The 24480-nt window shown below is 44.7% G+C and overlaps 1 protein-coding gene and 1 non-coding gene across 2 annotated transcripts; one reads left to right on the top strand and one right to left on the bottom strand.

Moving 5' to 3' along the window:
• Nucleotides 1-3385: 3385 nt before the first annotated feature.
• LOC109748911 (uncharacterized) lies at nt 3386-10810 on the top strand. The gene is made up of 5 exons (XR_012182909.1): nt 3386-3709; nt 5778-5938; nt 6682-6715; nt 9851-9953; nt 10192-10810. It is a non-coding gene; the product is annotated as an uncharacterized protein (transcript).
• Nucleotides 10811-13502: 2692 nt separating this feature from the next.
• On the bottom strand, nt 13503-15035 carry LOC109748924 (phytochrome A-associated F-box protein). The gene has a single exon (XM_020307938.4). The coding sequence runs from the start codon at nt 14850-14852 to the stop codon at nt 13752-13754; it is 1101 nt and encodes a 366-aa protein (XP_020163527.1). The 5' UTR covers nt 14853-15035; the 3' UTR covers nt 13503-13751.
• Nucleotides 15036-24480: the final 9445 nt, after the last annotated feature.

Raw genomic sequence — 24480 nt, 5'->3', positions numbered from 1 at the left:
AGGTAACAACAGTAGTAGCAAGGACAGGCTATGCATCAGGATAGGATTAACGGAAAGCAGTAACATGCTACACTACTCTAATGCAAGTAGTATAGAGAAGAATAGGCGATATCTGGTGATCACGGGAGGGGGGGGGCTTGCCTGGAAGCTCAGCCGAGAAGGAGGGGTCGTCAACACCGTAGTTGTACTGGGTAGCAGCGGCGTCGGTCTCGGTGTCTAGCGAGAGAAGAGGGGGGAGAACTAATAAATACAATGCAAACAAATGCATGGCGATGCATGACATGACAAAGCGTGATGCTAGGTGTGCCCAAACGCGGTACTAGGTGATACCGGCAAAGGGGGACAACATCCGGGAAAGTATTCCCGGTGTTTCGCGTTTTTGGACAGATGAACCGGAGGGGGAAAGTTGCGAGTTCGATATGTTAGGGATGTGTGGCGGATGAACGGGCTGCGCATTCAGATTCGTCTCGTCGTTCCGAGCAACTTTCATGTAGAAAGTATTTTCATCCGAGTTACGGATTATTTTATATGATTTTCTAAAGATTTAATCATTTTCTGGAATTACTTAAATTAACAGAAAAGGAATATGACGTCAGCATGATGTATGAGTGACGTCAGCAGTCAACAGTCTGGTTGACTGGTCAAAACTGACATGGGGGACCCACCTGTCATAGACAGTGGGTTAAACAGAGTTCAAACTAATCTAAATTTAGTTAGTAAACTACTGGGCCCACCTGTCAGTGTCTAATTAACTAAACTAATTAGTTTTAATTATTAAAATGTTTTAATTAGAGGATTAAGAGGTGGGACCCGCACGTCAGTCTCACTGGGCAGCCCAGTCAGCAGTTGACCCGGTCAACTGGGCCAACCGGGCTCCTGGGGCCACCGGGCAGTGACCCTGCTGGACCCTAGTGGCAGGCCACGTCGGCGGCCGGCGCCGGAGCGACTCCGGCGACCAAAACAACGGCGGCCCCTCGCCGGAGTTGGCCGGAATCGTGCTACGGGGCTCGGGGAGGAGCGGGGCTAGGTGCGTTCGAACGAGCTCACAGCGCCGCGTCCAGTGGTGGCCGTAGCATCGCCGGACTTGGCCAGAATCGGCGCCGGCGAGCGGCGGAGTGCACGGGTGTTCGACGACAACGGAGCTGCGGCGCGCAAGCGAGCAAACGGAGAGGCTGGGGGTTTTCTACGCGGCGTGGGGAGTGCAACGGGGTTGAGCCCGTGACCAAAAGGTCACCGGAGCCTTGCCGGCGGTGAGCTCCGCAGTGATGCGTTCGGGCGCTCATCGGGGACGGCGTTAGGAGGCACGGGAGGGAGCGTGCGCAGGCGCGTTGGGCTCCTAGGGACCCCAGGAGCACGATGCGGCGCTCGGCCGCATGTGAAGGCGACCATGGCCACGGCGTCGAGCTTGTCGGCGGCAACGCGCTCGGGCGACGGCGGGCGAGCTAGCTAGGAGGCGCGCGAGAGCTAGGAGAAAGCGGGGGCTCACCGAGCGGCACACACGGTGGCCCTTGGGAGGTTTAGTAGCTGCAGAGTCGTCGCCGGAGTTGGTGAAGAGCGGCGGCGAAGCTTGTCGGAGCAGAGGAGGAAGGCGGCGGCGTCGTGGGCGTTGCGGTGGCTCCGAGCTCCAACGTGGTGCACTAGTCGAAGCAGCGGACGACGGCGGACCTTGGGGACACAGTGGAGCGGCGAGGTGGGCACGGTGGCCGTGGCTAGGCCGGAGCCATGGCGGCGGTGGCGCTCGGATGCGGTGGGGATCGAGGGGGGAAGAGAGGTGGATCTGAGGGGGAGGCGCAGAGGCGCAGGAACCGAGGGCGAGAGTGGGGCGAGTGGGAGGCGGGATCGAGGAGGCAGGGGCGTGGCGGCCTTATCCTCTCCTCGACGCCGGCGAGGGAGGTCCGGTGGCGATGCGCCCCTGTTCCGACCCGGGTCGGGGGAACAGGGAAGGGAGACGAGGCAGGGGGGCTGGGCCGGCGGTTGGCCAGCTGGGCCAGGTGGGCCGGTCTGGCCTATGAGCTGGGCCGCCTGGTCCAGTGAGGGGGGTTCTTTTTCTTTTCTTTTCTTTATTTTTTCTGTTTTATTTCACTTTAAAATACTTAGGCACTTTCTAAAAAAATGTTTTCTCCACAATAATTACCAGTGCAATATTTGGCACCCACCGAACATTTTTGTTTTGACTTTTGAAAACTTTGGGTGTTTGTCACTAATTCATTTTTTTGAATTTGAAATGTTTTGAACTAACACTTGATAGCAACAGTAACAGAGATGACATGGCATCATCAAGAGAGTTTTACTGTAGCCTAATTATCCGGGTGTTACACAGAGATACCTCTCCGATACTCGGAGTGACAAATCCTAATCTCGATCAATGCCAACCTAACAAACACCTTCGGAGATACCTGTAGAGCATCTTTATAATCACCCGGTTACGTTGTGACGTTTGATAGCACACAAGGTATTCCTCCGTGTCCGGGAGTTGTATAATCTCATAGTCAAAGGAATATGTATATGACATGAAGAAAGCAATAGCAGTAAAACTGAACGATCAATATGCTAAGCTAACGGATGGGTCTTGTCCATCACATCATTCTCCTAATGATGTGATCCCGTTCATCAAATGATAACACATGTCTATGGTTAGAAAACTTAACCATCTTTGATTAACGAGCTAGTCTAGTAGAGGCTTACTAGGGACACGGTGTTATGTCTATGTATCCACACATGTATCAAGTTTCCGGTTAATATAATTCTAGCATGAATAAGAAACATTTATCATGATATATGGAAATATAAAATAATAACTTTATTATTGCCTCTAGGGCATATTTCCTTTAGGAGCATATTGATGACTACGAATATGTTCACATTTCCACTCACCTTCGACGTGAGTGTGTATTTGTAAAGTTGAATGGACCTTTGAGAATTCTATAGTTACTTGTTGTTTTTGTGTCAATAGTAGGTGTTAGGTTAACCCACTCTATTATATTATAAACATGAAAAATTCCATCCATGTTGCAATGCACGAAGAAGATGAGGTGGACGTCATCTGGTTATAAAGAAAGTGGCTCCAGCAAGAAATGTCTCGCTACAACAGGAAACCGAGTGGGAAGGGGAGGTTCCGACAGAAAAGGGGAAGATGCATCGTGGGATGGGTTTTTTGTGTTGGACCCAGATATTAAAGATAACATGGTGGATAGCCAGATAACATGGTGAATAGCCCGTAGCAACGCACGGACATACTGCTAGTAAAAAGGCTAGAGTGGCAAAAGTGAAATGTCAAGAGTGAGAGTGGCGTAAGAAAATTTGGAGAGAAAAAAACCTAGAGTGACAAAAACAAAACCCTCAAAAAAAAACTCCTAATAATTCCTGGCCCTACTCCGCACCGAGCTAAACCCTGAGACCGAAGAGGGGGCGAAGCAATTTCATGACCCAAAGGATGCTGCGGTGTGTGTACACCCAGCGGCGGTGGGCGCACCGCCGGGGCGGCTTCGTCACCGGCGGCACTGGCTGGTCGCAGAAGGCCCGCCCAGCCGCCGTGATGGGCGCGAAGAAGTCGGAGTGGTGGGCGGTGGACGGCGAGCTGCACGAGATCGGGGAGGGCGTGCCGCACCGCGAGCGCTTCGCCATCCCGCGCGACAACCTCCCGAACCGCCGCCGCAAGCAGATGCGCGAGCAGTTCATGCGCCGCACGCGTCTCGTCCTCAAGGACTCGGTAATCACAGCCGCGCCTAGCAAATATTCCGCGCTTCCCCACGTCTGACCGCCTGGCTTGTGGTAGCTGTTCCTTCAACCCTAGATTCATTTTTCCTGCTGATAGGCGTTTCTGCATGGTTGGTCGAAATGGGATGATCGCTCCGAGCGAAACCAAATTCGATGAATCGTTGGTGGGGTATCCAGTTGAAAGTTTGAAACGGGTTCCATTGGGATTTGGTGGCAGCGTCCCCATACGTCTTCTTTTCTGTCAGACATATTGTTCAGGTTTGATAGGAGTGAACTAACATGGCCTTTCGCTTCAGGATTTGGGCTCAAATTGACTGTGATTGGCTATTTTTTATATTCGTTTATGAATGATTTGGATGACGTCGGATGAAACGATTTCTGCCGGTTGGTTTTAGGCAGGACCCATTTAATGTTCGTTAGGAATTTTGGATGAATTCCACCAGAATCAACTAAATTTATTCCTCTTTACTATTAGAGATGATGTGGCCATTCTGGCACCTATCATGCACACGTTTGGAACCATAGTATGTGTTGTAGAATGAGATGCAACTTGAGTTATAGAATGAAATGAACGACATGTAGTACTATTGACCAAAACTTTTCCAGACTGTTATAGTGCCTTTGTTTTGTTCCATAGGAAGCCATAAAAATTCTGAAGCACATTAACTTGCTATAGTTAGATACCATGTTAACTTGTGAGGACCATAGGTTTTAAATATCGCGTTATGTTGGCGCTATAGCGTTTGGAGGGGCATCATGCTAAGCCATTTAGCATGCTACAGTGCCAATTTAGTGCACTAACACTTCGGCCGCTATTTGCCATAGCCCACTATTTAAAACTTTGGTGAGGACAGGTGTAAACCAAAGAACATGTTGCGTGTAGCAATTTCATGATCAGTGCATGCTTTGGTTGGGGAGAAACAAGCTGAACCAATTCTATAACTTAGGGCTAACGCATAAGGTAGGCTATGCTTAGTTGATTTTGGTGAGCCCTGAGTTGGTAAATGCTCCCACTGGGGTGTTGCAGCTGCTGGTTCATTTAATACAATTTTCTTACTGTTTGCTGCATATGCTGCAACCCTTAGTACAACATTGTTTGGTTCATTACCAAACTTTGGCTACCACCACACCTCCTTTGCTGATTTTGATGTGTTTGTGTTTTGCGAATTCACATGGAGCCTTTTGCTTGGAGACCGACTTCATTGAAGATACTGGCATCTCAGAACATTCTTTACACAAACAATAAGCCAAACAGTCCCATTGTACTGCAGTCATTTCATGTTTCTGGAACCATGTTGTTTTCTTATCTCCAATCTATGTATTTTTGGATCAGATTTTTGTTTGGAATGCAACGTTCAACTGCCTTTTGCTACTCACAGTAGTTGTTAATAGTAAGGCCTTGTTTGGGACGCCCAATCCTGGCTGGGGATACTGACCTAATCCCTACCAACTTCTAATTCATTTTGGCAAGAGATAAGGAGCCATTCATATCAAATTTCATGTCTGTCTATCCTGAAGTACTTTACAGGATAATCAGTTGTATTTAGACCAAATACCTTCCCTAGTTTTGCACTACAACATTCTCACTTTCCTTTCCCTGACATTGTCCAATTGGAAATTACGACTTGAGTGTTAATTGTTATGTTTGTTTGGCTGGCTCCTGTAATGGGTTACTGTATTCAGGAATCAGGTGCTTAATTACATTTTTTAGTAATAATGGAGTTAACGTGAGCATCAATAAGTGAAGGGAAACTTTTTCCTCCATTTACATGTAATAATTGTTGATATTATGTAGGTACATAACTATATTATGCATAGTTCAAAAAAGCGCTAGGCGTTAATTGTGCGTTTTGCCACCGCCTTGCGCTTTACTGACCAAAGCGCATGCTTATGCGCAGTTGTGCACAGATTAAGCGTAGTTATGCGCAATGCGTTTTGCCAACGCCTAGAGCCTAGGCGCACAGATTAAGCGTAGTTATGCAGAAGTTTGATCCTATTAGCGATTTCAGATACTACCATTCACTTTCATATTACTAGACTTAACCATCACAAACTTACAGGAACATGAAACTTGGTGCAAAAAATATATGGAACTGTACCAAGAGCTTAGAGAGAACTGGGAAAGGTTGTACTGGGATGAAGGTTATTCAAAAAAGATCGCAGAAGATCGCGCTAATTATGACTCTGCTGAAGAAGATGACCTAGACTTCTCACCATACAGGTACCAGACACTAAATAGTTCTATGATTCTTTTCACACTAATGATCAAAGTTGGTCCCTCGACCTCGAGTTTGGATAATAGGCCACTTTTGTCCTCGATGTTTCCAATTTGGGCCACCCACAGACCCATGAGATAGCATGACGGGGTTCATGCCACATAAGCACCCCTTCTCTCCTAGTGCCCAAGTCATATCATCTAATTTATCTGCTCAACTGTCAAAGGAGCCAAGGCTGACATTAGTCTATGTTCACATCATGAAGAAGCAAATTCAGAAAATTCAAATATCAGTTCCCATGTTCCATTTATGTGCTGAATGCCATCTCACAGATATGTTCAGCCAAAATACAAATACCATCGACTGAGCTGGCCCTTTCTAAACTTCAGTGATGTACCTTCTCCGATTAATGAAAAGATGTGCACATGCTGTTTCTGTGTTCTCTTTCTCCCCCTTTAGCTAAACTTGGACATTTATCTTTGATTTCCATGTTTACTATATATTTTAATTGGTTTCTTTCAGGAATCAGGACATAACCCAAGTTTACTTAAATGTAATATTTTGATAAATATCCGGTAGAACTACAAACTTTGCCCTTTCCTCTCATTATTCGATTATTGCAGCTTCCAAATGTTTAGCAGTCTTTTCAACTAGTCACCCTTCTGTATGTGTCACGGTACATGAGTAGATTAGTGCCATGAATATATCTTCATTTAAGTGGTCTCATATGTTCAATTTTATATTGCAGCAGGAGAAGGAGCTCCAGTGTAGAGCCAAACAAGGTATTTTATCTACTCCTGTACTGTTGATACATGTTACATGTCATTTCGTTATGCACCGGAACTTGAATGCTGTAGTGCAGCACGACTGCTTGCTAATACTGTGGGCTTTTCTGATATTCTTCACATACTGCACACCGTTAGGAATCAAGCTGACAGAACTGTTAGAAAAAACTGAGTAAACTACAACAGCAGCAGCAACAACAACAACAAAGCCTTTAGTCCCAAACAAGTTGGAGTAAACTGAGTAAACTGTTTCAGTTAAATATTTATGATCACACCAGAAGCTATTTAAGCTGGCAGCGGGAAAAGTACTCGAGCTGAGAGATCTGTTGAAAAAAAAAACCCAAGCAAACTGTTTCAGTGAATTATTTAGGCTTACACCGGAAGCCCTTAAAGCTGGCAGTCGGGGAAAGCCACCTCTTTTTGTTGGGAATTTGTGGGAAAGCCAACTAGATTTTGTTCTTCTTGCTTAGGCATCTTAATTTGGTACTACCTCTGTGCCAAAATGTAAGACGTTTTTTGGTTTTGCATAGGGCATAAAAAACGTCTTACATTTTGTTACGGAGGGAGTGTATGCTCTTTGCGGATGAATAGTTGACGATAGTCAGACGGGGGTAAATAGGAAGTTAGAGTTATGGAGACAAACCTTGGAATCAAAAGGGTTTAGGCTTAGTAGAACTAAAACCGAGTACATGATGTGCGGTTTCAGTACTACTAGGTGTGAGGAGGAGGTTAGCCTTGATGGGCTGGTGGTGCCTCAGAAGGACACCTTTCGATATTTGGGGTCAGTGCTGCAGGAGGATGGGGGTATTGATGAAGATGTGAACCATCGAATCAAAGCCGGATGGATGAAGTAGCGCCAAGCTTCTGGCATTCTCTGTGACAAGAGAGTGCCACAAAAGCTAAAAGGCAAGTTCTACAGGACGGCGGTTCGACCCGCAATGTTGTATGGCGCTGAGTGTTGGCCGACTAAAAGGCGACATGCTCAACAGTTAGGTGTGGCGGAGATGCGTATGTTGAGATGGATCTGTGGCCACACGAGGAAGGATCGAGTCCGGAATGATGATATACGAGATAGAGTTGGGGTAGCACCAATTGAAGAGAAGCTTGTCCAATATCGTCTAAGATGGTTTGGGCATATTCAGCGCAGGCCTCCAGAAGCTGCAGTGCATAGCGGACGGCTAAAGCGTGCGGAGAATGTCAAGAGAGGTCAGGGTAGGCCGAATTTGACATGGGAGGAGTCCGTTAAGAGAGACCTGAAGGATTGGAGTATCACCAAAGAACTAGCTATGGACAGGGGTGCGTGGAAGCTTGCCATCCATGTTCCAGAGCCATGAGTTGGTCGCGAGATCTTATGGGTTTCACCTCTAGCCTACCCCAGCTTGTTTGGGACTAAAGGCTTTGTTGTTGTTGTTGTTGGAGTAGCAAACATCAGGTATTGACATGGAAACAGTAGTTGTGCTCTGTATGCTGGTCAGTCTTGACCTTGTACTCTATTCTACTGGAAGTGCTGCCTAAAAGTACCATACTACCACATGTTACCTGGATTTTGCTACAACTGAACCAAATCTAGCATGAACCATTAAAGAAAACAGAAATCTGCAGTGTACCTTCTTACACTCCCAGTTTTTCGCTCTTTAGGTTTATTCTCATATGCTCCAACTCGGGTGAATTGAGGCATAGGCGTGTCTTACCTCCACGAACTTTTGAATCCTCGGTATGATAAGATTACCACCTAGAAATGCATATTGGTGAATGATCACCTAGCAAATGCCTAACGGAGTCTCACAGCCCACCTAGAACTAACAGAGTTAATCAATGATTTGTTGTGTGCTGAAACCAATGAAACCAGTGACATGAACAAAGGGACCATGTTTCCCTCTTCCTTTAACGCTGCTCCTGCTCCTGCTCCTGTTGTCTTCTCTGGGTCGGCCTCCCTCTGTAACCTTAGTGTATGTGAGCACCTGCAATCACAAAAACATTGAGCAGCACCTTTGTTCAAGTGTTTAAAGCCAAATTATTAATCTTAGTTTTCACTGTGCGCTGCTGAAGCTTATGTTTGGCTGTGCCCATAGGTGATGGTGTGGGTGCATCAGTTGGACCATAAAACTGGCATTTGGGCATACAACTTCCTGATTATGATGAGAGTTACTGGGAATTCTTTAGTTGAATTAGTAGGCTATTTGCACGTTGGAACAACTGTTAGTACATTGTTGCATCTCGGTTTACAAGGACAATTACCTTGTTCATTATGCAAATGGGGTAGTTCGAACTTCTGTAAGGTTGTGGATGAAGGGTGATGCTTGAATGGAATAGTGGGCTTTGCACAAGAGTAATTGATGATAGCAAAGTCAAAGCTGTGTATATCGTATAAAAGGGCCGTATCGGCCTGGGTTTATACAGGGCTTGGAAGTCCATACGTAGTACCACCGACCTAGGAGGTCTACGCTCCAGGTGGAGGATAAGGAAACCTTGTGGATTACGTAGGAAAGTGTCCACGAGTTCTACTCGCATCTGGTCTGGACTTCTACCCATATACGATGAAGGTACTGACATGAAGGGAGAGATTACCGCCATCTGGAAGCTTTATAAAGGCGTCCATGATCCCACAAGAGGGGTCAAGCAATCCAGAGCCCTCGAAACCCTAGTGATCATGGCGCATATCGCCTAGATCGACCACCATTGCCCATCGAGTTGCCTATCAACTCACTGGATCTTCTCTTTGTAACTGATATTAATCGACATCGTACACTTTTCTCATATAATACCATCAAAAGTTGGAGTAGAGCTATTACCCGCGCAAGGGGGCCTCAACCTGGATATATCGTGTTCTAGATCCCCTGGTGACCTGAGGTGACGTTCCCGCAACTACATAAATCACATGCGACTAGTGTACCGCATCGACGAATTATCCTTGACAATAATCATGGCTAAATGAATTAAATTTGTCTGAACATTATATATTTGTGTGACATTTGTGTAGCTTCCTTATCTGGATCTTCCATTTGTCCTCAGTTCTCTAAGAGTGCATCTTTTGCCACATCATTAAACAATCGTGTCAATGACACTAAATTTGCGAGTCAGTCCAGTCATGCATCTATCACATGTGTTGTCACTTACAAGTTTGTACTGCAGGACCTTGGTTCTGGGGAAAGCAAACAGGGTGAGACATGGGAAAGGGTTACTCAAATTCGTGACAAGTTTGAGTATGACAGAGAAAGGAGAATGAGAGAGCGAGGTAAATATCATGTTTTTATGCTGGATTATTTTGTTTATCCTGTCATTATTCATTGGTTGCATAATCTTATAACTTTGTTGTAAGTATCAATGGCTGCTCGACACACCTCTGACACCCCTGCAAATTCTTTTTGCACGGTTAGTGTTAGGTAGTGTTGCATCTAATGTTTTTTTTTCTTGGAGCTTTTCTGTCATCTGTGTTTATTCACTTGCTCATCTACTGTCTCCCTGTGATGCAGCGTTTGCACCCATGAATATGGAGAACAATTTTGGCCAGCAGAATTGGAAAAGGCCAGAAACCAGAACGGGTCAGGTTTTTACTCGACAAACATAGAAACCAGAGTACTCTAGAAACCAGCTCTGGTCCACATGGTTGGGATTTCATGAATCAAACTGGTTGGAGTTTTCAACATGAACCAAGTTCCTGAAATCAGCATGATTCGGATCTTGGATTTCCGAAATGAATCAAGTTTCAGAAACCGGCAATATCCAAATTTTAGAAACCAACGTGATGGAAAGAATAAATGATTTGGTGACCAGAGTCAGATTCTAGTATGTTGCAATTCTGCAGAGACACTAAAAGGTGGTGCACCATTACCGAGTCTTTGTGCTCACTGATTTCACACCTTTGTAATGCTAATTGAATTGAAAATGAGATGAGAGGTGATAACAGACATGCTTTTATGTTCGTTGATGTAGTAGTATCACAGTTTATCCTTGTCTGTCAAAATGAGATGAGTGTAACATAAAATACGGCTGCCCTATTTTGCCTCTGCGGCCTTGCCCAGCTCTTATCACGAGGCAGAATGGTTACTCAATGCAGTCCACTAGTTATATAATGCTGGAGCATTTCATTCACCCTTGATTGTGATGAGAATTGCCATGTGCTAGTATCATGCGACAAGAATTATGGAACGGGGAGGGAGTATGATTTACTCCCTCCGTCCCATAATGTAAGACGTTTTTTGACACTTCACTGGTATATATTGCTTGACAGCTTAAACATCAATTATGTTTTGCGGATTCCCCTTAGTTGGATGTTTGAACTGAGTATGTTTTTTAGGACGATGGCATCCAAATATGATAATGTGTCAATCTACTTTTTTGTGTCTTTTTTAGTAAATGAGCTGATGAACCAGGTTATCAGACTGAAGAAACTGGAATACACACGACAGACAAACATCTCTAATAGGAGTGGTGCTATCTTGCAAGTTGCTATCGGTGTTCTGTAGCCGAGTGGTCTAAAGCGGGAATCGTTCAGTAGTGTAAGGACCATTGCTGAGCATGTCGCCGGGGCAACTTGGGAGGACGTAGAATCCCTGAAGCAAAAAATTCCGAGAGCACCGGGTTGGGGACAAGCTGCTTCTCAACTTGGATGGCGTATCTCGCCTTGGTGGAAGACGGACGGTTTTGGTCGTGCTGAGATTGCTGGCGTTCTTCAGGAGATCAAAGAACCGAGTGGGCGTTTTCAGAGCTTTAGGTGTACTCCTTCCGTAAAGAAATATAAGAGCGTTTAGATCACTACTTTAATAATTTAAATGCTCTTATATTCTCCTACGGAAGGAGTAATTCATACGACAAGACGCTAATATAGCGGCTCATTTATGTGCGAAGCAGGCAATAGAGTTTAGGAAAAGACTAGCACATATGCCCGTGCGTTGCAACGGAAAAAATTGATGTTTTATGCAAGCAATGTCCCACGGCGCCGGATTCACTATGGAGAAAATGAAGATAAAAAAATACCATGACGTCCTCACCCGTTTTAGTCTGGAATCAAATCCTTCTACAAAATGAACATAAAAAAATGATGCAATTTAGCCGTGTTATATTTTCTTTGTCTGGCATAATCTTCCATTGATTTCATTTTAAGTATAATCCTTCCTTTAATTACCCTGACGTCCTCACCCGTTTTAGTCGGGAATCAAATTCTTCCTTTTCTAATTTAATAGCCGCAACACATTGAAGCCTACAGATCTTTTCTTTTAATTATCCTACATTTTACCTCAAGTACTTTCTTTAATTAGCCTCATCTATTTGAATGTTCTATTTATCAAGACAACATTCTTTCTTTTATTTATTCCACCGGTTTACCGTTAATTCTTTCTTTAATTAGCCACATCTGTTTAAATATTTTATTTACAGTTTGTCTAATTCACATCTAAATGTTTTTTAAGGATGTCACATCTAAGCTCCCACAAATATATAATGCAACAACAAGAAGCAAAAAAAAAACTAGAAAGAAAAAATAGACCACAAACAAAATAGACATCAGCTTAGATGTGACATAGACAGACCCTTTTATTTCCGCCCACAATCCTTCCTTTAATTTTTCTCATTCGCTTAATTAGCTCGCCCTAAACAGGAGGACTGCCACTTGTATATTTAGAGAGAGTTGGGATTATTAAATGTGAATGGTGCATAGATCATTGGTTATTACATCGAAGATCCAGATAGGAGGTCCTGTGATCAATTCCCACAATGTTAATTTATTTTGATCCAACTATTTTTCGCGGTCTCTATGAAAGCCCATAAAAGACCCATCAACATACAAATACCTGGCCCAAATCCCTTAGCCTGTGTACGAGCCAACATTACAAAACTTTAGTGTGCACTCAAACCAAACGAAAAGGACTAAACCAAACCAAGAATACCTATTCCCTTTAATAGAGTTTTATTATTATTATTATTATTATTATTATTATTATTATTATTATTATTAGGATTAGGATTAGGATTAGGATGAGGAAAAGATGTTTGTGGCTTAATCCCGTCCCTGTTTTTTCTAGCGCGGGTTGTATCGTGATTGTATGCCTGATTAAGTAAGCAATAAGGATTTACTCGAAAGAAAAAGAAAAAGAAACCTCGGAGAAGCAACGCATCAAATATCTGCAATCTCCACGGCAAATCTGTGTGGATAACGAAGGGCCGCAGAAAGATGAAAGGCATCTCATATCTCCTCCCCACTATCATCCATCCGTACGAACCAACAGGTCACCGAACATCTGCCTGCCGCTTGGATGGTGACCGAGTCGGAGAACTCGCCACTTATAAACAATCGGACGGGGGTGGATGTCGCGGCACCACGTGATGGCAAAGGGAATGAATATTAACTTAGTTGCATGGAAGCAGTGACGGCCATGGACGGGGAGCTTATTTTGTTATTGCTTCTGGTGAGGAATCCCACGCAACGCAATCCCAGAGGATCAGTGCCAATTGCCAAATGGGGGTGGAGTAACTACCAATCGTGCACACAGACAACTTCTTTTTTCGGTAATTTTGATTATCATATTGACAATCTCTGACACGCATGGATCCTCTTGATGCTCGCCCTAACTTGCAAGTTGAGGCTTAAGATAATAATCAGAAAGGGGAGGATTCAAAAGCCCAGTATGCCAACAAGGATGATCAACCCTACCCTAATTAACCTAGCAGTGTGGTGTGGAGCAAAGAGCGTAATCGGCGTTCGGTAATTGTAGAACATAAGTTGCATAGGACGCGGATTGTGAATCAGAACTCGTCAGGGTATAATATACATATGGCGCCAATGTAATTATGTAAAAAATCCATGAGCTTTCATTCTTCTTTTATGCTAAGCATCAGCCAGAGTTACTACATCAGATGAAAAGATACAAGAGAACAGATGCATCACTCGGAGCTCGCCGAGATCCACATCGCGGCCATGCACACACCGAACTTATCGTAAGAGCCTGCGAGATATGCTGTTTGGCGATCGATTCAACAATGGCAGAGCGTCTCTAGTATGCCTGTCATGTCGCCGCCGCTGCACTGGAGCAGGCGGTCAGGCGTAGAGCGGGCGCTCGGTCCAGGCGCCGGCGACGTGGCCGTTCTCGCAGACGTAGGCGCGCACCACGGGCTCGCCGTCGTCGTGGTACCCGTAGAAGCTGCGGAGGCAGAAGGCGGAGTAGAGGTCCCACGCCTCCGTGCAGCCGCAGAAGGCGCAGTCCACGGCGACGGTGGGGCGGCGCGTGTCCCGCAGCGCGCGCCGCACCTGGGAGCGCGCGAAGTCCTGGAACACGCCGCGGAACACCATGTACTTGCGCCGCTCCTCCGCGTGCACGCACCCGGGCCACTCGCAGATGTACAGCCGGTCGCCGCGGAACCGGCTGGCCAGCAGCTTGTTGCCCTGCTCGCGGCTCAGCGTCCAGGACCCCGACGCCAGGTGCGCGCCCACGGGCCCCAGCCACCGCCGCGCCCGCCGGCGGGTGCCCGACACTACGCCGCGCCGGACGGCATTGGCTGCCGGCGGCGCCTCCTTCTCCTCTGCCGTTGCCGCTGGCGCGGGCGCGGCGGCGATCTGCGTCTCGGAGCAGTCGTAGGCCGCGTCCAGGTACAGGTCATCGTAGAGGGACCACGCGGCGGCGTCCGCGGTGGCTAGTGTGTCGTCGCTGGGTCTCGGCTCGGCCTGCGCGGCGGCCTTGGGCGGCTGGAGCGAGGAGGTGGCCGTGGGCTCGAGGGATGAGGATGAGGAGGCGGGGACGGTGAGGTCGGGGCCGATGTCGAGCTCGAGGCCGAAGTCGTCGGAGGGCTCGAGGAGGACCCCGGCGCGGAGGAGGCCGGGGCAGCAGACGGACATCTTGTGGAGCGCGGCCCACGCGGCGGGCGCCCCGTCCGCGGGGAGCAGCTCGGCGGGGAGCGCCCGGGAGAGACGCGGCGGGAAGCAGGCGGCCCGGAGGAGCGCGGCGAGGCGCGGGGACGCGCAGGACGCGCGCGCCCAGTCGCGCGGGTCCCCCTCGAGGCGGCCCAGGATCTGCAGCAGCACGTCGTCCGCTAGCGCCGACAGCGGTTCCGCCTCCTCCGCCGCCGCCGCAGCCTCCTCCTTGCCGTCCCTCCGCCTCTTGGCGGCGACGACGGCGATCTCCTTGTGCTCCGCGCCGCTCATGGCTGCGGCCCGCGTCGCGCTCCTGCTTTCTTGGCGAGTGAGTGAGTGGCTGCGCTGCGGACCGTTCGGCCGTTCGGGTGCGAGCGAGGCTGGTTTAACTTTCGGGGTGGTTGTGTCCGTTTTTCTGTGGTGGTGGCCTGGGCTGGGGGCTGTGGAGACGGATGAGATGATGCTTTTCTTGTCGTTACAAAACTCTTGCCTGCAATCGCAACGTGTGGATGTAGGCTGCGCGGGTGTGCCGAACGATGAGCGGTCACTCTCGGCCCCCGTGTGTCAACCTCCGGGATTATTTTATTCGATTGAAACGAGGGGCTCAACATTCTTCCAACAGAGCCTTGTCTCTCACCCCTCCCAGTCCCAGGAACACCATGCAGGCACAACACAACTCCATCACACCCACACACTACCGACGTGTATCGAAGGGTTTCAGGTACGAGAAAAAAAATCACCTCCTTCTAGAAAAAGGACCAGGCTGAATAAGGCCATGTGCGGTGTTGGATGGTTAAAGAGAGAGAATACAATTACATCTCAAAACAAATCTTGCCACGCGGATAACATTTATCTCAAAGGGCACCCAGCGTGCGCTTCACATAAGCTACGTGGAACACACTATTTTTAATACATATTAATATAATGGCACACGCTATTACAATCACATAGGTGCATAATAGTACCTCAAACGATAATTCTGAACCTACGGGTGATCTACGTCCGTTTCACAAAAGCTTCCAAATAACACCCCCCCCCCCCCCCCCCGCGCTAATTTCAAATGGGTGGGTCCCCTCCCTCCTCCCTAGCTTCAACACTAATCCTTCGTGTAACCAAACCAGGTAAATCCGTAATTGTTCACCTATACATCCCACATATATACAAACCTTAACATCAATATTCTTACTAAACAACAATCATTCACTAGTACCTCCCACATATTACCATCTCAATGTCGCAAACCTACTGCAAGGAATCAAACTTATCATATTCAGTGATCTACATGAAAGTTTTTATTATATCCCTCTTGAATACAAATCATATCAGGACCAATTTCATAACTTGTGCATATTGCCATTACTATTTAGGGTCCCTACTATTTATTAGACTCTCAAAAATATATAAGTGAAGCATGAGAGCCGTGCTCTAAAAGATATAAGTGAAGCGCTAGAGCAACTGCCTAGCTCAAAAGATATAAGTGAAGCACATAGAGTATTCTAACAAATCACGTATAAATGTGTGCCCCTCTCAAAAGGTGTGTGCGACAAAACAATGATTGTGGAAAACTAAAAAGCAAACAAAGCAAAGACTACCATAATACAAGACGCTCCAGACAAAACTCATATCATGTGATGAATAAAAATATAGCTCCAATTATATGCCGATGGATTGTAGACGAAAGAGAGGATGCCATCCGAGGCATAGATGCTTGGTTCTCCTTGAATATTACCCTGGGGTGCCTTGGGTATCCCCAAGCTTACGGTCTTGCTGCTCCTTGTTCCTTTATCCATTGTGATCTCACCCAAAACTTAAAAACTTCAGCACACAAAACTCAACAGAAACCTCGTGAGATCCATTACTATAACAAGAAAATCATAAACTTTAGGTACTGTTATGAACCCATTCATATTTTATTATTGCATAGTACCTATTGTATTCTAACTTCTGCATGACTTATACCGCTGATACGTCACCAATGTATCTATAATTTTTGATTGTTTCATGCTACTATATTATCCACCTTGGATGTTTTATATGCATTAATATGCTATTTTATATCATTTTTTGGGACTAACTTATTAACCTAGTGCCTAGTGCCAGTTGTTGTGTTTTCCTTGTTTTTGTCTTTTACAGAAAATCAATACCAAACGGAGTCCAAACAGATTGAAACTTTTTGAGGATTTTTCTTGGACCAGAAGACAACCACGAAGCTTTGGGAGGAGGCCAGAGGGGCCATGAGGGAGCCACAAGCTCGTAGGGCGCGCCCCCGGGGGGGGGGGGGCGCCGCCCAGGCTTGTAGGCCCCTCGGGACTCCCCTAACCCTAATCTCAGCTCCATAAATACCCAAATATTCCCCATATACCAGAGGGGCACACCAAAAGTACTTTTTCCGCCGCCGCAAGCTTCTGTTTTCATGAGATCCCATCTTGGGGCCTTTTCTGGCACTCTACCGGAGGGGGATTCGATCACAGAGGGCCTCTACACCAACCTTGCTGCCCTACCGATGATGTGTGAGTAGTTTACCACAGACCTACAGGTCCATAGCTAGTAGCTAGATGTTTTCTTCTCTCTCTTTGATCTTCAATACAATGTTCTCCTCGATCTTCTTGGAGATCTATTCGATGTAATCTTCTTTTGCGGTGCGTTTGTTGAGATCCAATGAATTGTGGATTTATGATTAGATTATCTATGAATATTATTTGAGTCTTCTCTGAACTCTTTTATGCATGCTTAAGATAGCTTTTGTATTTCTCTCTGATCTATTAATTTGGTTTGGCTAACTGGATTGATCTTTCTTGCAATGGGAGAGGTGCTTTGTGATGGGTTCAATCTTGCGGTGTCCTCACCCAGTGACAGTAGGGGTAGCGAGGCACGTATTTGTATTGTTTCCATTAAGGATAAAAAGATGGGTTTTTTACCATATTGATTGGATCTATCCCTCTACATCATGTCATCTTGCTTAAGGCGTTACTCCGTTCTTGTTAACTTAATACACTAGATGCATGCTGGATAGCGGTCGATGTGTGGAGTAATAGTAGTAGATGCAGGCAGGAGTCGGTCTACTTGTCACGGACGTGATGCCTATATTCATGATCATTGCCTTAGATATCATCATAACTTTGCGCTTTTCTATCAATTTCTCAACAGTAATTTGTTTACCCATCATATGTTTCTTTCAAGAGAGAAGCCTCTAGTGAAACCTATGGCCCCCGTGTCTATTTTTATCATATTATTTTTAGATCTATAAAACAAAAAACCAAAAAATACCTTGCTGCAATTTATTTATATTTACTTTATTTTACACTTTTATTCATCTTTTATATCAATCTCTATCAGATCTCACCCTTGCTAGTGACTGTGAAGGGATTGACAACCCCTTTTTCGCGTTGTGTGCAAGAGTTTGTTAGTTTGTGCAGGTGCATCTATTGGAGACTTGCGTGTACCTCCTACTAGATTGATACCTTGGTTCTTAACTGAGGGAAATACTTATCTCTACTTTGCTGCATCACCCTTTCCTCTTCAAGGGAAAAATTAACGCAATCTCAAGAAGTAGCAGGAAGAATTTCTGGCGCCGTTGCCGGGGAGGTTCTACATCAAGCCTACCAAGTACCTATCATAAATTCTCATCTGTTGCACTTACATTATTTTCCATTTGCGTCTCGTTTTCCTCTCCCCCACTTCTAAAACGTTATTTGCCATTTTATTTGCCTTCTTTTTCGTTTGCCTTTATGTCTTACTTGGTTTGTTTGCTCGTTTGCTTGGCATAATTGCATATTTATTCCAAATCATAAAGCAAAAATTTTATGGATCCTCGTCCACTTGCTAATCTTTTTAAAAGATCCAATGATGAACCAATTGCTAGTGAGTTGAGTGCACTAGATTATCTTTATGAAGTTTTGCTTGAAATTCGTGAATCTGAAATTCGTGATGACGTGTTAAAAGAAGAAATTTATGAAGTGACTGCTTGAATGAATAGCATGATTTCCATGATGTTATTATAAATTCTATTAATGTCAATTGTGTTAATGATATGCAAAACCCCAAGCTTGGGGATGCTGATTTTGCTATGTCCACTACTTATTGCTGTGATCCTGATTAGGGTGATAATGCTTCTTGTGATCTTAAAAATTTATTTAAGCCTCATGATGAATATGTTTGCAATAATATTAAAAGTGGGTTTGAAAGAGTGTCAATTCTAGGTAACAATGATCCCACTACTTTGGAGATTGATCAATCTTATGAAATTTTTGATAAAAGTGGGCTTGGAGAAGTCATGACTTTATTTTATGATAATCCCACTATTTTGGAAGAGTGTCAACTTTGCATGCATGTGGAACAATTAGAAAATATGTTATGTGATAGCTATATTGTTGAATTTGAAGACGATCCTGCATGCAATTATTATGAGAGAGGAAAATATGGTTGTAGAAATCTTCATGTTACTAAATTACCTCTCGTTATGTTGAGCTTGCTATTGTTTCTTTCTTCTTCCTTGCATATGCAAGTTTTTGCTTGCTATGATAATTTGTTTGCTTATAAAATTCCTATGCATAGGAAGTATGTTCGACTTAAAAGTGTTTGTTACATGTTTTATGATGCTCTCTTTGTGCTTCAATTCTTGTCTTTCATGTAAGCATCATTAAAATTATCGATGCCTAGCTAAAAGGCTTTAAAGAATAGCGCTTGCTGGGAGACAACCCAATTTTTTTTCTGTTTTTATTAGAATATGCAATATTACTTCTGTAATAATTGTGTTCTAGTGTTTTAATTAGTGTTTGTTCCAAGTAAGACCTTTGGGATGATCTATGGTGATAGTTGATTTGATTCTGTGAGAAAACGAAAACTTTTGCGTCCAATAGCTGAATTTTTAAAAATCACAAAAGCGACTAAAAATTATGATTTTTTAAAGTTTATTTACATACAAATTTCCTACGTTGTCCTAATTTTTCAGAATTTTCGGAGTTACATAAGTTTGGCTAATGTCTGGATTACTACAGACTGTTATGCTTTTGATAGATTTTGTTTTCATTGTGTTGTTTGCTTATTTTGATGAATCTATGGGTACTATCAGGGGTATGAACCATGGAGAAGTTAGAATACATTAGATATAACACCAATATAAATTTGGAATGAGTTTAAAACCGTACCTAAAAGTGGTTATTTGCTTTGTTTCACTAACGGATCTCACGAGTTTTCTGTTGAGTTTTATGTTGTGAAGTTTTCAAGTTTTGAGTAAAATTTTGATTGACTACGAAATAAGGAGTGGCAAGACCCTAAGCTTGGGGATGCCCAAGTGAAAGGATCGAGATGGACCTAGAGGGGAGGGGGGCTGAATAGGTACAATTACAAATTTTAATTATTACTTAGCAATTTTAGGCAATAATGCGGAATATGAAAGTGAGCCTAACAATTGCAAGTAAGATGCTAAGAGCTAAGCAAGGTAAACGAGTAACACAAATATATGAGTAAGCAAGCACAATATGATATAAGTAAGGCCTAAGAGACAAGTAACCACAAGTAGGAAGTTAGGGTTAGGGATAACCGCAACTCCGAGAGACGAGGATGTATGCCGATGTTCACTTCCTTGGAGGGAAGCTACATCACCATTAGAGAGGTGGATGTTACCACGAAGGCACACCAATGCCACGAAGGACCACCCTATTCTCCCTTTGAGACAACACCATGAAGGCATTTCTCAACCACTAGTGGTAGACCTTGGGGTGGTCTCCAAACCCTCACAAACTTTCCGGGGGAAATCACAATGGTCAATTCCTCTCCGAAAGACTCCTACCGCCTAGGAGTCTCCAACCTCCAAGAGTAACAAGAACGATGGGGAAAAGCTCAAGACTTGCTCAAATCACGGATTTCTTTGGTGCAAAGAAGGGGAAGGAGTGGATCTATCACTTGGGTGGACAACTTCTCTCAAATGCTCTCAAATCCCTTAGGGATCTAAGATTTGGTGTAGGAGAGTGAGACAGAGAGAGAGAGAGAGTGAAATGTGTTCTAGGGTTTGCTTGAAGTGAATGGCAACCCTCTCCCGAGGAGGAAGAGGGCTATGTATAGTAGTGCTCCAAATATGGCCGTTGTAGTGTAAGTGACAGGGCAGGCCGGACATCCGGGTCAGGGGCCGGATGTCTGGCCTGGTGTAGCACAAGTGAAGTGAAATAGAAAGCAGAGGATAAGACAGAGGGGCCGGACATCCGGGGCAAAGTCCAGACATCCGGAATGGCTGGAAGACCTGGACATCCGGCGAAATCATATGCTTCAGCAGCACTCTAGATAGACGGGGCCGGACATCCGGCTTGGGTAGCCCGGATATCCGGGGAACATGAAAGGCCCGGACATCCGGCATGGAGGGCCGGACATCCGGCGTAAACACCAGCATATGGTGCATTCTGGACAGTAGGTGTCGGATATCCGGCGTGCGGGCCGGATATCCGGCGTGTGGCCCGGACATCCGGTGTGTGGCCCGGACATCCGGCTTGAGAGCAGAACCAGAACTATTTGCACCAGAATATTTCGTGTGACCCTAAGATTCCGAGGCTAGGAGTTTTGTGGCATGACACTACAAAAAAAGACACTCCCGTGATGATACGTGTTTGTCATAGCAGGTCACATTTTCTGTCATGCATGTACATCCATGACGATTTAATGACAGAATCAAGATACTCATACCTGTGCTGTCGTAGAAGTGTTCCATGACATTACCAAAATTATCATCACGGAAGTATCCACTTCCATGACGATAAATTGCGCGTCATAGAAGTGCTTTCATCAAGGGTGACCGACACGTGGCATCCACCGTAACGGGTCGCTGTTAAGCTATCGGGTCCGGTTTTGGATCCGATAACCCGTTAATAGCCCGGACCAATGAGGATTTTCCACGTGTAAAATTGTCATTGGCCGGAGGAAACACGTGTTGGCTCACCGTTGGGACAAATGTCATCCATTCATTGGACAGGAGGCGCCTATGATACGTCGACACGTGGCACGGCCCAACAAAGGCCCATATAGGTGAAAAAGGCCGGCCCAGTCAAAGGCCCGTAGTACTTACTCAGGTACTAGTGGGCCAGCCCAATAACGACCTATTTAATAAGGCCCATTTACGGCCCGAAGCCAGATCTGGCCCATTAATTGTTCGCCGAATATTTGGGCCCAATGATACGTCTCCAACGTATCTATAATTTTTGATTGTTCCATGCTATTATATTATCTTTTTGGATGTTTAATGGGCTTTATTATGCACTTTTATATTATTTTTGGGACTAACCTATTAACCGAAGGCCCAGTGCAAATTGCTGTTTTTTTGCCTATTTCAGTGTTTCGCAGGAAAGGAATATCAAACGGAATCCAAACGGAATGAAATCTTCGCGAGGATCGTTTTTGGAACAAACGCAATCCAGGAGACTTGGAGTGGACGTCAAGGAAGCAACAAGGCGGCCACGAGGTAGGAGGGCATGCCTAGGGGGGTAGGCGGGCCCCCACCCTCATGGCTCCACCAACGTACTTCCTTCGCCTATATATACTCATATACCCCGAAAACATCCGAGAGCACCACGAAACCCTATTTCCACCGCCGCAACCCTCTGTACCCGTGAGATCCCATCTTGGGCCTTTTCCGGCGCTCCGCCGGAGGGGGAATCGATCACGGAGGGCTTCTACATCAACACCATGGCCTCTCCGATGATGTGTGAGTAGTTTACCACAGATCTTCGGGTCCATAGTTATTAGCTAGATGGCTTCTTCTCTCTCTTTGGATCTCAATACAAAGTTCTCCTCGATTCTCTTGGAGATCTATTCAATGTAATTCTTTTTGCGGTGTGTTTGTTGAGATCTGATGAATTGTGGGTTTATGATCAAGATTATCTATGACAACATTTGATTCTTCTCTGAATTCTTTTATGCATGATTTGATATCTTTGCAAGTCTCTTCGAATTATCAGTTTGGTTTGGCCTACTAGATTGATCTTTCTTGCAATGGGAGAAGTGCTTAGCTTTGGGTTCAATCTTGCGGTGTCCTTTCCCAGTGACAGCAGGGGCAGCAAGGCACGTATTGTATTGTTGCCATCAAGGATAAAAAGATGGGGTTTATATCACATTGCTTGAGTTTATCCCTCTACATCATGTCATCTTGCCTAATGCGTTACTTTGTTCTTATGAACTTAATACTCTAGATGCATGCTGGATAGCGGTCGATGTGTGGAGTAATAGTAGTAGATGCAGAATCGTTTCGGTCTACTTGTCGCGGACGTGATGCCTATATACATGATCATGCCTAGACATTCTCATAACTATGCGCTTTTCTATCAATTGCTCGACAGTAATTTGTTCACCCATCGTAGATTATGCTATCTTGAGAGAAGCCACTTGTGAAACCTATGGCCCCCGGGTCTATCTTCCATCATATCATTTTCCTATCAATTTGCTATTTCTGCCGCTATTCATTTTGCAATCTTTACTTTCCAATCTATACAAGAAAAATACCAAAAATATTTATCTTATTATCTTTATGAGATCTCACTTTTGCAAGTGGCCGTGAAGGGATTGACAACCCCTTTATCGTGTTGGTTGCAAGGTTCTTATTTGTTTGTGCAGGTACAAGGCGACTTGCGTGTAACCTCCTACTGGATTGATACCTTGGTTCTCAAAAACTAAGGGAAATACTTACGCTACTTTGCTGCATCACCCTTTCCTCTTCAAGGGAAAACCAACGCATGCTCAAGAGGTAGCAAGAAGGATTTCTGGCGCCGTTGCTGGGGAGGCTTACGCCAAGTCAAGTCAAGATTTGATCTCCCAGCAACTAGCCATTTCTGGCGCCGTTGCCGGGGAGATCTACGCACAAGTCAAGACATACCAAGTACCCATCACAAACTCTTATCCTTCGCATTACATTATTTGCCATTTGCCTCTCGTTTTCCTCTCCCCCACTTCACCCTTGCCGTTTTATTCGCCCTTCTTCTTTTTGTCTTTTCGTTTGCCTTGATGTCTTACTTGGCTCGTTTGCTCGTTTGGTTGGAATAATTGTTTATTTATTGCTAAACAGATAACCTAAGATCTATGGATTCTCATCCGCTTGCTAATCTTTTTAAGAGATCCAATTATGATGAACCAATTGCTAGTGAGTTTTGTGCACTAGATTATCTTTATGAAGTTTTGCTTGAAATTTGTGAATCTAAAATTGTGATGAAGTACTTTATGAAGTGATTCACGATAGATATTTGAATAAAAAGCATGATTGCAATGATGATATTATAAATTCTATTAATGTCAATTGTGCTAATAATATGCAAAACCCTAAGCTTGGGGATGCTAGTTTCGCTATGTCCACTACTTGTTGCAATGATCATGATTGGGGTGATTCTTCTTATGACCTTGAAAATTTATTTTAGCCCCATGATGAATATGAGATTGATAGTAATGTTTGCAATAATATTGAAAGTGGGTTTGGAAGGGTGTCAACTTTAGATCCCACATATTTGGGGAATGTTCAATCTTATGAAATTTTTGATAAAAGTGGGTTTGTAGAGGTCATGACTTTAGTTAATGTTAATCCCACTATTTTGGAAGAGTGTCAACTTTGCATACATGTTGATCGTGTTAAGAATATGTTTTGTGATAGCTATATTGTTGAATTTGATTATGATCCTACATGTAATTACTATGAGAGAGGAAAATATGGTTGTAGAAATTTTCATGTCACTAAATTTCCTCTCGTTATGTTGAGATTGCTATTGTTTCTTTCTTCTTCCTTGCATATGCTAGATCTTGCTTGTCTTGCTAATTTTTTTCCTATAAAATGCCTATGCATAGGAAGTATTTTAGACTCAGAGGTGATTTTCACATGTTTTATGATGCTCTCTTTGTGTTTCAATTATTATCTTTCGTGTGAGCATCGTTGGAATCTTATGCCTAGCTAGGG

This window comes from Aegilops tauschii, chromosome 1 (assembly GCF_002575655.3).
Source record: "Aegilops tauschii subsp. strangulata cultivar AL8/78 chromosome 1, Aet v6.0, whole genome shotgun sequence".
Taxonomy (NCBI): Eukaryota; Viridiplantae; Streptophyta; class Magnoliopsida; order Poales; family Poaceae; genus Aegilops; species Aegilops tauschii.
The sequence above is the reverse complement of the archived record's forward strand: the minus strand, read 5'-3'. Positions and strand labels throughout refer to the sequence as shown.